Genomic DNA, 15,288 nt, shown 5'->3' on the forward strand with positions numbered 1-15,288 from the left:
TTTGAGGCGTTCACACTGTTGAGGTTCACAAAATACAGCAACAAAGTCTTTGTAACTGAACAAAAGAAGAGAAGCCTTCACTTACCTAGTTAATCCGCATTTGTTACCCTAAACATTTGTCACATGACATTTTAATCCTTTTTCTAATTCAAACATGTCGTGTTCTTCGTTTAATAGCACACTGGCTCCTTATGTACTCAAACATTCCCTACTCTTTACCCGCAAGAATTTTCCAACATCCCAAATAATTTTCTACTCTTCACTGGCCCCCTTCTATACTCAAACATTCCCTACTCTTGACTTACAAGAATTCTCTAACATCCCAAATAATTCTGTACTCTTTACTTGCAAGAATTCCCTCGTCTATTGAATGATTTTTCTAAATGTACTAAAAAAAGATCAAATTTAGTTTACTCCAACATTCCAAATAACAAGATGATAACCAAATAATAAGGTAGAGAGAAAATGATACAATCATACAAATAATTCTATAGTCTCAATTCATACTTTTTCTTGCGACGCCTTCCTCATGTGATTCAAATGATCGGTATTTTACAACAGGGTGTTTTTTCCAGCCAACAAGAACACCAAGTCGGCAACAAGGGTAAGGGTTTAGAGACAGGTCAAAACCTGTTCTGATACCATTTGTCACATTCCGGTCCAGGACGGACCACTTCCTAGGCCCGCTCCACCACCGTAACACGATATTGTCCGCTTTGGGTTCCGACCACACCCTCATGGTTTTGTTTCTGGGAACTCACGAGCAACTTCCTAGTGGGTTACCCATCATGGGAGTGCTCTGGTCACCTTCTTGCTTAACTTCGGAGTTCCGACAGAACTCGGAGCTAGTGAGCTCCCAAAAAGCCTCGTGCTAGGTAGGGATGAGAATATACATTTAAGGATCACTCTCCTGGGCGATGTGGGATGTTACAATCCACCCCTCTTAGGGGCCAAACGTCCTTGTCGGCACACTTCCGGCTAGGGATTGGCACTGATACCCAGATAAAAGTGTTTAGGGTTTGAATTGTATGTTTATTCTTTTCTCTAGGAGGTAAATATATAGTTGTACAATATCCCACATAAAAAGAAATAAGTATCCCAATTATACAAGGAATAAATTATAAGATTACATTCCTAAACTAAATTGTTGACTCACGCCAACAGGCTCCTCCTATAACCAATGCGAGCCTTCTTTCCTTCCACCTTAGAGCCTGTTTGCTTAGTGCAATTTTGAGAAATGGGGTCCCAGTTTTTGATCAAAAATTGTTTTATCTGAAGCTTTTGGAGCGATCTCATTTGTTTGTTAACCAATTGAAGCTAAACTCAACCTGAAATTTGTAATATTTTCATTTTTCAATTTACATTTTTTTTTACTAGGATTTTTTATAGTTGATTATATGATATGGTCACCGATACTTATTCAAAGTTGACGTTTGAAATGTCAATACAATTAATGTTGAAGAACGCCGATTATAATGAAGATTTGAACATGTTGATTCAAGAACAAAGGTGGCAACATAAAGCGAGCGGGAGAAGAACTAAACTTATACAGAGTGCGTTGGTGTCACCCACTAGTGGGAAGGTTCGTTCAACGCTGTCGAGGGCTTGTTTGAGGTGTTTGCACTGTTGAGGTTCACAAAATACAGCAACAAAGTCTTTGTGACTGAACAAAAGAAGAGAAGCCTTCACTTACCTAGTTAATCTGCATTTGTTACCCTAAACATATGTCACATGACATTTTAATCCTTTTTCTAACTCAAACATGTGTTCTTTGTCTAATATCACACTGGCCCCTTCTATACTCAAACATTCCTTACTCTTTACCTACAAGAATTTTCCAACTTCCCAAATAATTTTCTACTCTTCACTGGCCCCCTTCTATACTCAAACATTCCCTACTCTTGACTTACAAGAATTCTCTAACATCCCAAATAATTCTGTACTCTTTACTTGCAAGAATTCCCTCGTCTATTGAATAATTTTTCTAAATGTATTAAAAAAGATCAAATTTAGTTTACTCCAACATCCCAAATAACAAGATGATAACCAAATAATTCTATAGTCTCAATTCATACTTTTTCTTGCGACGCCTTACTCATGTGATTCAAATGATCGGTATTTTTAAGGTAAAAATAAGGGGAACGTTTACTCATCACTTTCATACAGCAATCTCATAAATCAAACTCATCCGGAGTCATGCTCCAAATATCACAATAACCAAACTCATTAGTTGATAAAGTACATGAGTTACAAGGAAAATGAACATTTAACATAGCATCCAAACCGTCCATTCATTAAACCCTTTCGATGGATTTGGTAAGATTGGTGCCAAAGTCTACAGCTTACATAGAAAAGCCATTGTGTCAAGGTTTCAGAACTTCAAAAACTTACATCCAGTAAGCTGTGACAAATAAAAGAAAAAACCAGTACTATACATCAAGCAACACGGGGACTTTGCCTTCTTAACAAGAGTCTAAAAATACTTAAAAACATCTCAACCGAAACAATCGTGGGGAAAACTCATTGCATGATATCTTCTAATTGTATTTTCCAACACTGAGGGTCCAATTCAGCCTGTCAATAATACAAACTGAAGTTAATAAGACAATCAAGTACAATCAACAGACAAATATTATGAGTTCTCTAGCAGGGATATTGGATCGAAGGCACAAATCTGAGTGCAACGAACATGTAACTTGATTATTGTTTGTTATCGAATCACAATTTTTTTTCAGTTATGTCCTAGATCTTTAATGACATCAGACTAAACAAATTTTCTGGAAAGTTAGCATCTTCGTAGCTTTAATGATTAAAAAGTAAAAGCACTTACCCTGAAGAACTTATTTCTCCACTGAAATACACAACCGCGTGCTTCTAAATGTTCGTAAAGAGCTTGGGGTAGCAATGACTTGAAGGTTGCTTGGAGCTTTACTTTGGTTAGCCCCCCACAGGCCAATAAGGCAGCTGCCAGTCCACTAGGGCTCAAGCCCTCCAAGTGCAGGATGGTTAAGCTCTGTAGGCAACTGATACTGCCTAAGGATAATAGCCCCACATCTGTAACTGAGGTATATGACAAATTAATCTGCAAGACAATAGGAACGGTCTGGTAAAATACAAGTGTCTCTATCAAACTGTAAGCTCACATGAAAGCAAGAAATGAGAAAGCGTACTTGTCTAAGGTTCTGAGAAAAGTGAGCAAGCAGGATCATTCCAGCATCATCAATATTTGAACACTTCTTTACATCCAGCTTGGTCAGTTGCTTGCATCCCACAGCAATTGCTGCTAGACCCAGAGATGTGATAAGAGGACATCCTCGACTTTCAACAGTGTTCAGACTTGAGCATTTTGACAACGAGATTAACGAACTATCAGTAATATCTTTGCAATAGGCTATGTTAATAACCTCAAGTCCAGGACAACCTCTAGCAATAGCTGATATGCCTGAATCTGAAATTCCTGTGCACCTAAAGAAAACAAACACATTCAGATTAATTCCTGGTCCAGTCAGTCCATGAATAGATGTTTACGCAAACAAATATTTGGCACCAACACAGAAGATCTTGTAGAGAAGTTCGGATTTGTTTCCTATTTGAATTAGTTAGACTTTTGACGACATAGATTAGCATGCTTTGAAATCAATGAGACCTTAGATTAAGCATTCAATAGTTTCTCTGGCAGACTGTATAACATTGTTGCACTTGCATGACCTACACGTTTCTGTGCACAAAGGGAAAATGAAAGGATAAAAAAAAATTACAACGAAGGTTCAACTGTTCAAGGATCACGAGCTACACACCTGTATAGATCGAGCTCTACTAGTTTTGAACAGCGCATGCCAATGTTCACAACGCCGTCATTAGTTATGTTCAGGCAAATTCCTACTTTTAAGCTGGAGAGGTTGGAACATCTAGAAATGGACTTCAGACCTGCACATAGAAGCTACATAAGTATGCAATTAAAACAGCAGTTCTTTATTACACTGAGGTTGAGCGAGAGAAAAACCTTCATCGTCGACTTCATTATCTGTTATGTCAATCTCCTCAAGAGTTTGGCATCTCTGTCCAATAAGGACAAATGCTTCTCGAGGAACCAGGGTACATGACTCCATCCTAAGAGAAGTGAGTGCGGTACATGATTCTGACAACTGGGCAATAGAAGCATAAGTTATCTTTCGGCAGCATGTGATATCTAGCTTCTGCAAATTCTTGTGCTTTTTCAAAATAGAGGAGAGACCATCATCAGTCACCCCCACACATTTACTTAAGCTCAGCTCCCTTAGAGAAATGCACCAGTTTCCGATGGCTTTTAGTCCAGCGTAGGTAACCAGGCAACCATCTAATTTGATTGACTGCAACGTCGGAAGCTTTCCCAAGCTATCGGCAAGAGCAAGAGTCACCTGAGCACCAGTGCCACCACAGTGCAACGTGTGAGTTGAGAAATCAAGCTGTTAACTATTAAAAAGACTCAACGAAAGTCAATACTTACAGGAGAGCCATATGACAATACGAGTTGCTCTAAACATCCGTCACTACCGCTTGTTAGGGCAGACAACCCAACATGACTAATGTTCTGACAGCTAGATATGTCAAGTTTCTGTCAATGGTAATAACAGCATGTGTCAAAATTTGTCGAAACAGAAATGTTAACTCTGACGAGTAACTAGCACGAATTGTCTATTACACTGAATAGCATCAAATTTAAATATCGTCCCAACAAAATAATCTCGAGTAATCAGAAGAAATATAATCAAAGAGTCAAAGTTTTCAATTTTTTAATCGCACATATGACAACCCCAATCCAATCTTCGGATGTTATGTTAAATAGAACCAGCTAATCATATCAATATATGATTAAAACAAGACGCTAAGAAAACAGGCAATCTCGAACCGAACCAGCTAAAGCATAGGTATACCTTAAGTGACTTGCACCCATGTTTGAAGGCCGAAAGGCCATCATCATCGATACTGAAGCATCCTTCTAGAACCAAATCTTCAAGATATTGTAACTCGAAGATCGATGGCAAGCATCTATCTGTGATCTGCAGCAAATCATGAACAAACATATCACTATGCAGCCATTAAAAATCATTAAATTTGACAAAGACAATCCAAAAGCAGGGTGCCTTTCAAAACAAAACAATATTAAATAAATAAATAAAAAACAACCATTTACCATTAACGGTATAAAGCTAAAAACATAAACTTAAATCAGTAAAAACAAGAATTTACCGGCAAGTAAGAAAGATCCAAACTTCGAAGATCTTTACACTTTACAGCAAGCAATCCGACCCCCAAGTCGCTTACACGGAGGCACCATTTCAAATTAATTAATCTCAGCTTTCTGCAACCAACTGCGATACACCCAACACCCATATCCGTAATCATCTTGCACCTCCCCATCCACAGCCTCTCCAAGTTCTTCGCCTCCGCCAGAGCCGCCACCGCGGAGTCTCTGAGCTCGGTGGCGTTCGACAGGTCGATCTCCACCAGATTCTTGCAATTTGCAGCCAAACTGAGCAATCCAATTCCCGAGAAGCAATTCGACCGCGAAAGATCGATCGATCGGAGGGTGGACCTGCAGGCATTAGAGATGGCGACGAGGGAAGCGTCCGGGACTCGCGAGCAGAGCGTGAGATCGACGTGGGAGCCATTTGGGTAGCGGTGGAGGACTCTCGCGAGGTGGTCGGAGCGCAAAGGCTTGAGCTTTTTGCGATGCTTGGATTCTGCGGCGTGGAAGGACTTGCAGACCAAAGAGAAGGACTTTTTGTCAATTGGGTTTTTTTCGAGGAAGTCGAGGATTATGAATATGATTTCATCGGAAAGAACATGGAAGACGTTGTTGTCGTTGTTGGTGTTGTTGGGTAGAATGGTCCTTTGCCTCTTCATGGTCTGAGATTTTTTTCTGCGATTTGGATGAAGAAATGGGAGCTGATTTTATAGGTAGAAGAAGATGGAGAATAATGGTGTTATGGGAAGTAACCGTTCGGCAGATACACTCTGGTTTTGGGTTTTTGGGTAGGTTGTGGGTGGAGAGAGACAGAGAGATAGAGATAGAGATAGAGAGAGAGAGTTGATGATGGTGGAGTGAAGATGTTGGAGAAAGGAATTTTACAATAATGGCCTTGTGCTGGGTACTTCCTATTATTGCTTGTTTCCATATGCAATGACTATTTTATCCTTTCTTTCCCAGCTTATCCTGGAGTGACCCCAATGACTTAAACTAAATCCAATCAATTGGATCTTCTTATTTGTAAGAAATAATGGATGGTGTATATGAGAAATTTAACTTTTAAACTATAGAATTACATGATCATTTCTTTTAGGTAGTGATTCTTGAACTTAAATTTTCTTCCCATGTAATCCTTTTATGTTTTTGTAGGCACATTTTTTGCAAAATATTTTCATAAGCCATTAGATTAAATAATGAAACGAGAATTTATTGACACATAAAGAGAAGGGGGTAATAATAAACATCGCTATTCCTATGGCTTTATACTTGAATATAGACATTTCATAAATTTATATATGAAAAATGACCTGATTTTGAAACTCTTTTTTATGCACTTGTTTTTGTTCTAAATTTAGATTAAATAAATCAAGAAAAAAAATTAGGTAACTGAATTAAAGAAACGGGCAAGTGTGAAAATCACCTTGAAAAAAACCCCAACGAAAATGGCAAATTGGTAAAAATGAAAAGCACCAAAGATGGGGTAGTGTGGTCATTTAAGATGGGAAAGGAGACTCCGTACGGGGAAGGACGGGAAAGGACGGGAGCAATTGGCGAAAGTATGGGAGGGCACGTTCGGTATTGAAAAAGTCGTTTTCTTATCGCAAAGTGGCTTTATTTGGTGGAGGACATATGTGAGGAAGGACAGATGCAAGTGCAGACAGTACGAACAACCTGACACAAACAAATATAAAATAATAATTTATAAAATAAATTAAAAATGATTTAAAAAAAAAAAAAACCAAAATGGAATAAAGATATTCGGAGCAGATATCGCCGTACTTATATAGTTGCAACTATGTAGTACCAGCCTTACTCAGATAAGAACGGATGGACAGAAAAAAAGAAGATAAATTAAAGTTTATATATAATTAAAAAAGGAGCTTTTCTCTGATACTGGTCAGGAAGGTTGTGACTCATGCAGGGCTATTTGGGTTACCATCTTCCGCTTGCTTGGTCATTTGTATTCCGAATTGCCCTCTTTGTTTTAGGATATTACCATCCTGCCATCCTTCGAGGCATTGGCGGATGGACATTGGGATCAAGATGGTCTTAGGATTACTCCGAGTTCAGGAAATATACACATGAAAGTCTTTTAAGGGTCCTCCGAAAGTTTAGTGTGGGTCCATTTTGTATCTACCAAGTGTTTAAGGTAATGTTTGCTAGACATATCTCGACAGGTTGAGTTGACAACACTTGACAAATTCTCTCTATATTACTCATCAATTGCTTCGACATATGTCGATATTTGTTGACATGTGTACAACGTGGTTTGGTTGATGCAACAAGCCCATCCAGTGTTCGACGAAATGAGTGTAAATAAACTAAATATTTTTTTGTTTCTATCTAAAAACTTATATTTTAAAACTAGGACCCTCAAGGTTCGAATTCTGGATCGGGTCACTGATTCAATGACTCTAAATCATTCTTTCTCTTTATAATCATTAAAAATTATTTAAAAAAAAATTATTTATTTAAATCATTTATTCATATATATGTGCCAGATAAACCTTCTATGATTACAAGTAACAATTTATGGTAAAACGTCAATTATTTTTATTATTTAAAAAGTAAATAAACTTTCAAAATGTAATCTTTAACATCGATGACGATAAAAGAGAATAAAAGTTTTGATCACGAGAAGTGTACTATAGATTTTATTTTTTTGTGGCAAGAGAAATAGTTCAAAAGCTAAGTATTGATAAGGAAGGATGTGACTCATGCGGCGCTATGTGGGCTATCATCATCTTACAACCTGTACGATACCTTATGTTCTCAAAACACCCCTCTGTTTTTCTGATATTACAATCATGCCATTCTTCCAGGGAATTCTTTCGTTTTGGGTGGCGGATTTGCAGCTGATCTGGCCTTCAATTCCTGATCGATTTCATATTTTATTCGGATCATATCTTGAAAGAACTCTGGTATGATCTGAGGAAAGTATTTAAGAAAAAAAGCAAAGATAAATTCAAGGTGTAGTGGAGCAGGAAAAAAGTGTGTGAATAAATAAAGAAGTAATACAGAATATTAATGTATGCTCTTATTTTAGGATGATTCAGGGTAGCTAAACCTAATAACCCATCCATGTGTTGGTTGAGCTGGCCACAACATAAATTTTTCAATCCATTTGTTTATATTCTTGCCTTTAGATTTTGTGAACATGAAAGTTGGTTAAAGGCATCTCAAGAGTATTAGTAGTTTCACAAGTGATGGATTGCCCAAGTGATTAGAGATGTTCTTTTTAGCTCACTGCGTTTTGTGTTCAAACATTCCTCATCTTTATACTAGTTTATGAGCTTCTTTCTTGAAAGGCAAAGTTGTTACAACACTCAAAAAATATTAGGTAGTTTTTCAAAGAAAAAAGCTCAATTTTTTTTATGTTATTTTTATGGAATAAGAAAAATGTGAATCTATATGTACAGAGGGGAATATAAAGTTGAATATCAGAGTGCGCAACGAATGAGACTAACAAAATAATAGAAATATTATTAAACAAACGAGAATGCTAAAAGAGTTACAAAACCCTAAAAGACTACATTGTGGCTGACTTGTTCAAACTACCTAATACAAGCACTATTATATATAGTGAAAACTAAAGCACAATCCTAATCCTTAAAGGATATAGAAAATTCTAACATCCTTGTCCCACAAGAAAACCATAAACAAAAATAAACTAATAACTAATTTTCCAACACCCCCGTCAAACTCATTGCGGTACACGTCATGAGTTTGCCAACAAGTAGATGCGGATGCAAGACTCCAAATTCTAGTGCTAGTGTCAATGCCAATTTCAATGCCAATGTCAATACCAATGCCAATACCAATACCAATGTCGATGTCGATGCCAATACCGATGCTGATGCCGATGCCAATGCCGATGCCGATGCCAATGCCGATGCTAATGCCAATGCCGATGCCGATGTCAATGCTGATGCTGATACAAGATTTCCAACTTCCGAACAAACTTGAACAAAAAACAAAAAATCCAACTTTCGTAACGTCACTCAAGTGGTCACCAGTCCAAGCATTCGAGCGATTGTCGCAGTGAGAACAACAAACAAACCAAACAAATCATATTTCTTTCTTGCCCGTGTGGACCTAAGCCTCAAACAATCAACCAATTTTTTCTTTTTTCCTTTGCAGCAATACAGACTTGTGGGTACTCCTGCAGGCTGCAGCGTTCAAAGGTGCAGAAGCAGAGTCATGGGACAAAAAACGAACAAACAATTTTTTTTCTTCTTGCAAACAATCAATACCAACTAACGATCTAAACACAAATGACAATGGAAACAAGCATACAGATACCAACCCGAAGCAGATTAAATCTCGAAGGATCAAACCTGCTCTGATACCAAGTTGAATATCAGAGTGCGCAACGAACGAGACTAATAAAATAATAGAAATATTATTAAACAAACGAGAATGCCGAAAGAGCTACAAAACCCTAAGAGACTACATTGTGACTGACTTGTTAAAACTAACTAATACAAGCACTATTATATATAGTGAAAACTAAAGTACAATCCTAATCCTGAAAGGATATAGAAAATTCTAATATCCTTGTCCCACAAGAAAACCATAAACAAAAATAAACTAATAACTAATTTTCCAACAGATAAAAATGGTGAAACTTTCATAATCTCAAAATTATATGTCTCCCCTTAGGAAAAAAAAACAAATTTACAAAAAAGAAAACCACTCAATTGAGTAGGACTGTGAGTGATTAGTAAGTTTAAAATTGAAAATTAAAAATAAAAAATTAAAATGATGATTATCAATCCTTAATGTGTATGCCATGAAGAACCCTAGAGAGTCACAAACCAGAGGCAGGACCATTGTTTTTTTGGTTAACACCAGAGGCAGGACTTTGGTGACGTGATGAGTGCATGGTTCGTACACGAAATGATTATCGTGCGTGGCAAATGGTAGTTGACAATGTTATTATCATTATCAATCACTTCCCATTAGCACACCATAATAATTCATCTGCATTTATGCATAGCAGTTGTGTCTCATTTAGGTATGTGTCTCTTTCCCCACCAGAAGCATAACAAGCTCAACTTGACTTAAACAAAATGATACTCACTAATTAAGAAGAATAATAGATAATCTCAACTGTCTATTTTCTAGCTCAGCTTTTAAATATTATTTATGTAAAAAATTAACTACATATGAAATTATTTTGTGATTTGACAGTTAACTAATCAAAGCGAGAAATTTTTTTTTAAACTATTATAATAATTTAGGATATAACCATCTTCGTGTGTGGAGGTGAGACAAGAGACACAAAGAAAAGAAGGTTGAAAATGGTGGCTGCATTACATTTGGGTATTAACCAGGGTAGGCCCTCACAATTATCCAATAAATAGGCTAAAGGATTTCTATATAGTTTGTATTGTGAAATTAAGGATATATGTGTATTGGAATATTAAGTAAATAAGAGATAATATAATATTTATGAGGTTTGGCTTCGGCAAGTGTGCCTACGGTACATACGTCCTCGAGACAACAATAGTATTTTCTTTCATTATCTGAAATAATACGAGTATAAAATAACTCTTATTATTTTCTCTCATCTTTCTAGCATGACTCACTAATATTTTTCTCCTGCATATCTCTTCTTTATGTTCTCTCTAGCATGCTAGTAGTTTTCTAGCATGACTCACTATTTTCCTTTTTTTTTTTCCCTTTCCTCTGTATGTTTCTCTTTATTGTTTGTCATACATTGCATATTCTTTATACAGAAAACTGACCACGCAAAAGTCTACAATGTCAAATATTGAAAGTTGAAATTCTGTACACCCAAATTGTAAATATCAAACTTCTTTGACTTTCATGCTTCCATTTCACATGCTTGTTTACGTGGGCATTCACATCTCCATTTACAACAGTTTAGTTAGTTTTTAACATGATTGATTTTCAAAACGTGGCTTCAAAAATGAACGAATTCGATAACCAAACAAAATGCAGTAGCGTAAAAAAGAAATAAGGAGGTCCAAACAAGAAAACTACTAGCATCTCCGCTTAAATCTGCAAATTTACATACTTTTCTACACTCTGCAATAAAATAATCCTTATTTAATTAGCTGACCTAGAGCAAACGTCCTTTTTAGCTTCTCTTTACAAGTTTTTAACATTGATTTCTGCTGGTGAAATAACATTGAATATATGTAAGTCAAGCTTTTCCGCGGGTTTGAATATGTACTGCTTTTCTTGGAGAAAGAATATAGTCATTTGGTACCACAATATATGACCAAGTCACCAATCTCAAAAGTATACAATTTGGCAAAGCAACCAAACCCACTTTCTATAATATTAATCTTCTTAATCAAAACAAAAAAAAATCGTAGTACGGTAGCAAGGTACCTTCTCCACGTCGATCTGTACCTCTGTGATAAAGTCAGTCAGAGGCTTAGGTCACAAATATACGGTTTGAATTGCAGACCAAGTTGCTTTCAGTATACACACAGTATTGGACTAAGATTCTCTTATCGTCTATTCTCTTCCCATTTCCTTCCATCTCTTCATTTCACATTTTATATTTTATCTTTCTCTTTGTATAAAAAATTAATTTAGAATATTGACATGATTTAACTGTGATAGTTCAAATAGAAGGGAAGAGAAGGAGAAGATAAAAAAAAGGAGAGATAATCCTACTCCTACTGTATTACATTATTAGTTTATCTGGGTCGGATTTCATTAGGGTAGCAAGGTACCTTCTTCACCAGCACCAAGGGTCGGATTTCATTAGGGTAGCAAGGTACCTTCTCCACCAGCACCAAGCTAAAATATGGAGTTCAAATGTCCCCAAGTATTTCACCAGTACTTGAGAATGGAAAGTAAGCAAACATTGAATGGAAACAACTAGAACAAGCATTTCTAAATTAATAAACATATCATTGTCTAAATTATTAGAAAAAATTGATGGTACCTGCTTGTACTTTGGCTAGACTTGGATACTACCTACTTACGCGCAAGGACGGAGCCACCTTGGGCAGGTGGGCGGATGACCCACTCAGTTTTTTTTTTTTTTTTTTTTTTTTTTTTTTTTGTGTGGAAAACAATGTATATGCTTGTGACATTAGTAAGGTGTATGTGTATCACTAGTTTATTTGCTTATGATATTAACATTAACTCTTCTATGTTATTACTAACGTTGAAAAAGGGTTTTCGGCTATGAAATTTCTGAAGAATCGATTGAGTAACAGGATGGAAGATCAAGGTGTGACAATCCGTCCTTAGTTCTACGATTTTATAAGTTTTAAAAATGTGAATTTACGAAAATGCCCTAGAGGCAAATGCATTGGCTTTTGTTGATCAACGTTTAGTGAGACGTATGAAATATTTTTTTAGCATATTCTTGAAGTACTCAACGGTACAAACACGGAGGCGCAAGAGAAATTGAAATCGGAATTACGACGGAGATTTTACGGAACTCCGAATCTGAAAAATAAAATTCTTTTTAATAAATATTACTATTTTATATCTATTGATTCAAATTATATTATTATTATTATTTTTAAAATTTGTTTTGTGAGATTTGAGGGAAAGGAGAGTAAGGGAATGGAGAGAAAGCAAAAGGGGTAGAGTTGGCCAACCGGCGGGAGAGAGAGAGAGATTAGCTTAATCAGGAGAGGAGAGAGGGAAGGCTAGCGAATCAGAAACAGAAGAAAGGAGGGGAAAGGAGGGAGTGGAGAGGCACACAACTAAGGCCTCTTTCCCTTGACCCATTTCCAAATCGTGACCCAGTCTTCAACCCGCACCTCCCTGAGCTTTTTCTGATGATATCTGCCATTTTTCTGACGAATTAGGACACTTCAACATCTGCAAACATCATCACGCCCCTCCTCTTCCATTGATCACCAAAAATTCGACGGGATTAGGTATATAACGGCAGCGGCATCGTGAGATTTGGGGTGGCAATTCGTCAATTTCTGAAGCAAACTTTATTGATCTTCACCACCATTAGACTTTCCCCGAGCTCTAGAACAAAGCCCAATCAGTTGTAGGGGTGGTGGAGCACTGAGGAGGTCGAATCGAAAGACACCCATCTTAGGGTTTCCAACCGGTTGAGTGAAATTGGGGCATTTCTCGGCCAAATTGGACTTGACCACATGTATAAAACTTGCTCTACTCATTGAGATCTTTATTTTTGTGAAATTTGGTAATTTTTGGAAATAGGTGAATTTTTTGGCAAGTTGGGTCGGCCGACCGCCACCCACGGCGGCGAGTGGCCAGAGGACCGTCAAGGCTATTTTTAGGATAAATTAGATGTCTTGAGTTCAGTTCTGATAATCGTATGATGTGGATTGATCGTTGAAATCTAAATTATCTATGATACGTTAATAGGTCATTATAGGAATCAACGATCCGACCGTTGGATCGTCACCGAACTTCAATACATTATAATACGTAATATTTGAGAACCATAGAAACTTACGGATCGGGAATCCTACGTACAGATCTTCCCAAATTGGATTTGTAAGTTGATAAAATAAAATGTTAACCGCCACTTGAATTTGTAATTGGTGAAGATCTAATTGTTGAATCGTAATGAAACTTTAGGATGTTGTTCTAGAAGTATAATGAGGATCTTTGGAAGTAAGGGATCGGAAATCCATGATGCGAATCTTCCGGATCAAACTACGTAGGGATATGTTTTATGTAAGTTACATATTCTATTGATAAGATTTCTGAGACATGATTTAATAATTGTTGTAGGCGCCGATCATTCATGATGCCTCGATGTGTGTGCTAGGGAGTTGTAGTGCGGAATCCAGGTGAGTGGGCTTTTGGTTTTCAATATATGTATATATGCTTTATGTTTTTCCAGAAAAATTGATTTAAATGATTTCGTGTTTTATATGCCATGTCAAATGCTTTATATTTTGGTATATGCTTTTAGTAGTTGTGTATGTTATTGTTTGACGTTGCGGATGCTCAAGTAAGTTCCAGGTGAGTATATGTATTGATGATTGTGAGTTGCATTATGATGATTATGCATAGAGGCATTTAGAGCTCATAAACTTGCACCCCGGTGTTAGTGCTCCCGCCTATGGTCAGGGCACAGGCCTTCACGTGATGTTCACCTCCCACATCACACGCTCACTTTGGATCCAAGTTAGGTGCACAGTCCTGTCGTACAGACCATTATAGGTGGTCCCGACTCGTAGGTGACCTGCGATTATTTGCACAGTCTTTATGTGATCGTAACACTTGAACGTATTTATTTACACCTAGTCCTGTCGTACGTATCACTCTAGGTGGTTCCAACTCGTGTGAAAACATATTTGATGAGCTATGAGTTCAGCCGTACAGGCCACAATAGGTGGATCCGACTGACATATTACTAGCTATTTGGCATGGCATAAATGTGGTTTTAGCTATTCTGAGTATGGTTTCGATATAGATATGTATTCTATTTTCTGGGAAATTATACGGGTTTTACGGCGATGGGTTATTACTTTTGATAAGTGAAATGCTTTTGAAAAGCTTTGTTTTTGTCCACTCACACTTTCTGTTTTACGCCCCTCCAGGTTCTAGTAGCAAAGTTTCTTCGTCAACGAGGATTCTTGGCATATCCCAGTACAAGTGGCTTCCTATGATGGTATAATCCTTATCTTACCTTACTGTACTTTACTTATGCTATGTAATCACGTGTGAAATAGGTCCATACTCGCTCACCGCGCACTCATGTACTTAGGCACTTTTAGGTTTAAATTTATTCACATTTTACACATCATCACACTTTATGGCTTCGTCACCTTCCAGGTATCGGCCAGCACAGCTCGATTCGGTATCCTACAACATGATAATTTAATGGTATTAGTAATGAAGTTGTCATGCAACACTTTCAAAATCTGAAAACGCGTCGAGATATATTGTCCGCTTTGGGCCACAACCACGTCCTCACAGTTTTGTTTCTGGGAACTCACACGAGAACTTCCTAGTGGGTCATCTATCGTGGGATTGCTCTCGCGCAAACTCGCTTAACTTCGGAGTTTCGATGAAACCTGAAGCCAGTGAGCTCCCAAAAAGTCTCGTGCTAGGTAGAGATGAGC

General features: G+C 37.3%; 1 protein-coding gene across 1 annotated transcript; it reads right to left on the reverse strand.

Moving 5' to 3' along the window:
* Positions 1-2,208: 2,208 nt before the first annotated feature.
* On the reverse strand, positions 2,209-6,078 carry LOC126593067 (F-box/LRR-repeat protein 3-like). The gene is made up of 8 exons (XM_050258934.1): positions 5,230-6,078; positions 4,914-5,039; positions 4,487-4,594; positions 4,004-4,397; positions 3,798-3,927; positions 3,171-3,465; positions 2,831-3,082; positions 2,209-2,574 (listed from the first exon to the last, which is right to left on the reverse strand). Exons 1-8 carry the CDS (start codon positions 5,884-5,886, stop codon positions 2,521-2,523), a joined length of 2,016 nt encoding a protein of 671 aa, XP_050114891.1. The 5' UTR covers positions 5,887-6,078; the 3' UTR covers positions 2,209-2,520.
* Between the last annotated feature and the right edge of the window lie 9,210 nt (positions 6,079-15,288).

The sequence above is a fragment of the Malus sylvestris genome, chromosome 12 (assembly GCF_916048215.2).
Source record: "Malus sylvestris chromosome 12, drMalSylv7.2, whole genome shotgun sequence".
Lineage (NCBI taxonomy): Eukaryota > Viridiplantae > Streptophyta > Magnoliopsida > Rosales > Rosaceae > Malus > Malus sylvestris.

Coding starts and splice junctions, on each gene's coding strand:
- LOC126593067 (XM_050258934.1), bottom strand. CDS start 5,886: ATGAAGAGGCAAAGGACCATTCTACCCAACAACACCAACAACGACAAC. Junction 4,398..4,486: donor TATTGTCATATGGCTCTCCT/GTAAGTATTGAC, acceptor ACTGGTGCTCAG/GTGACTCTTGCTCTTGCCGA. Junction 3,928..4,003: donor TAATGAAGTCGACGATGAAG/GTTTTTCTCTCG, acceptor TTCTATGTGCAG/GTCTGAAGTCCATTTCTAGA.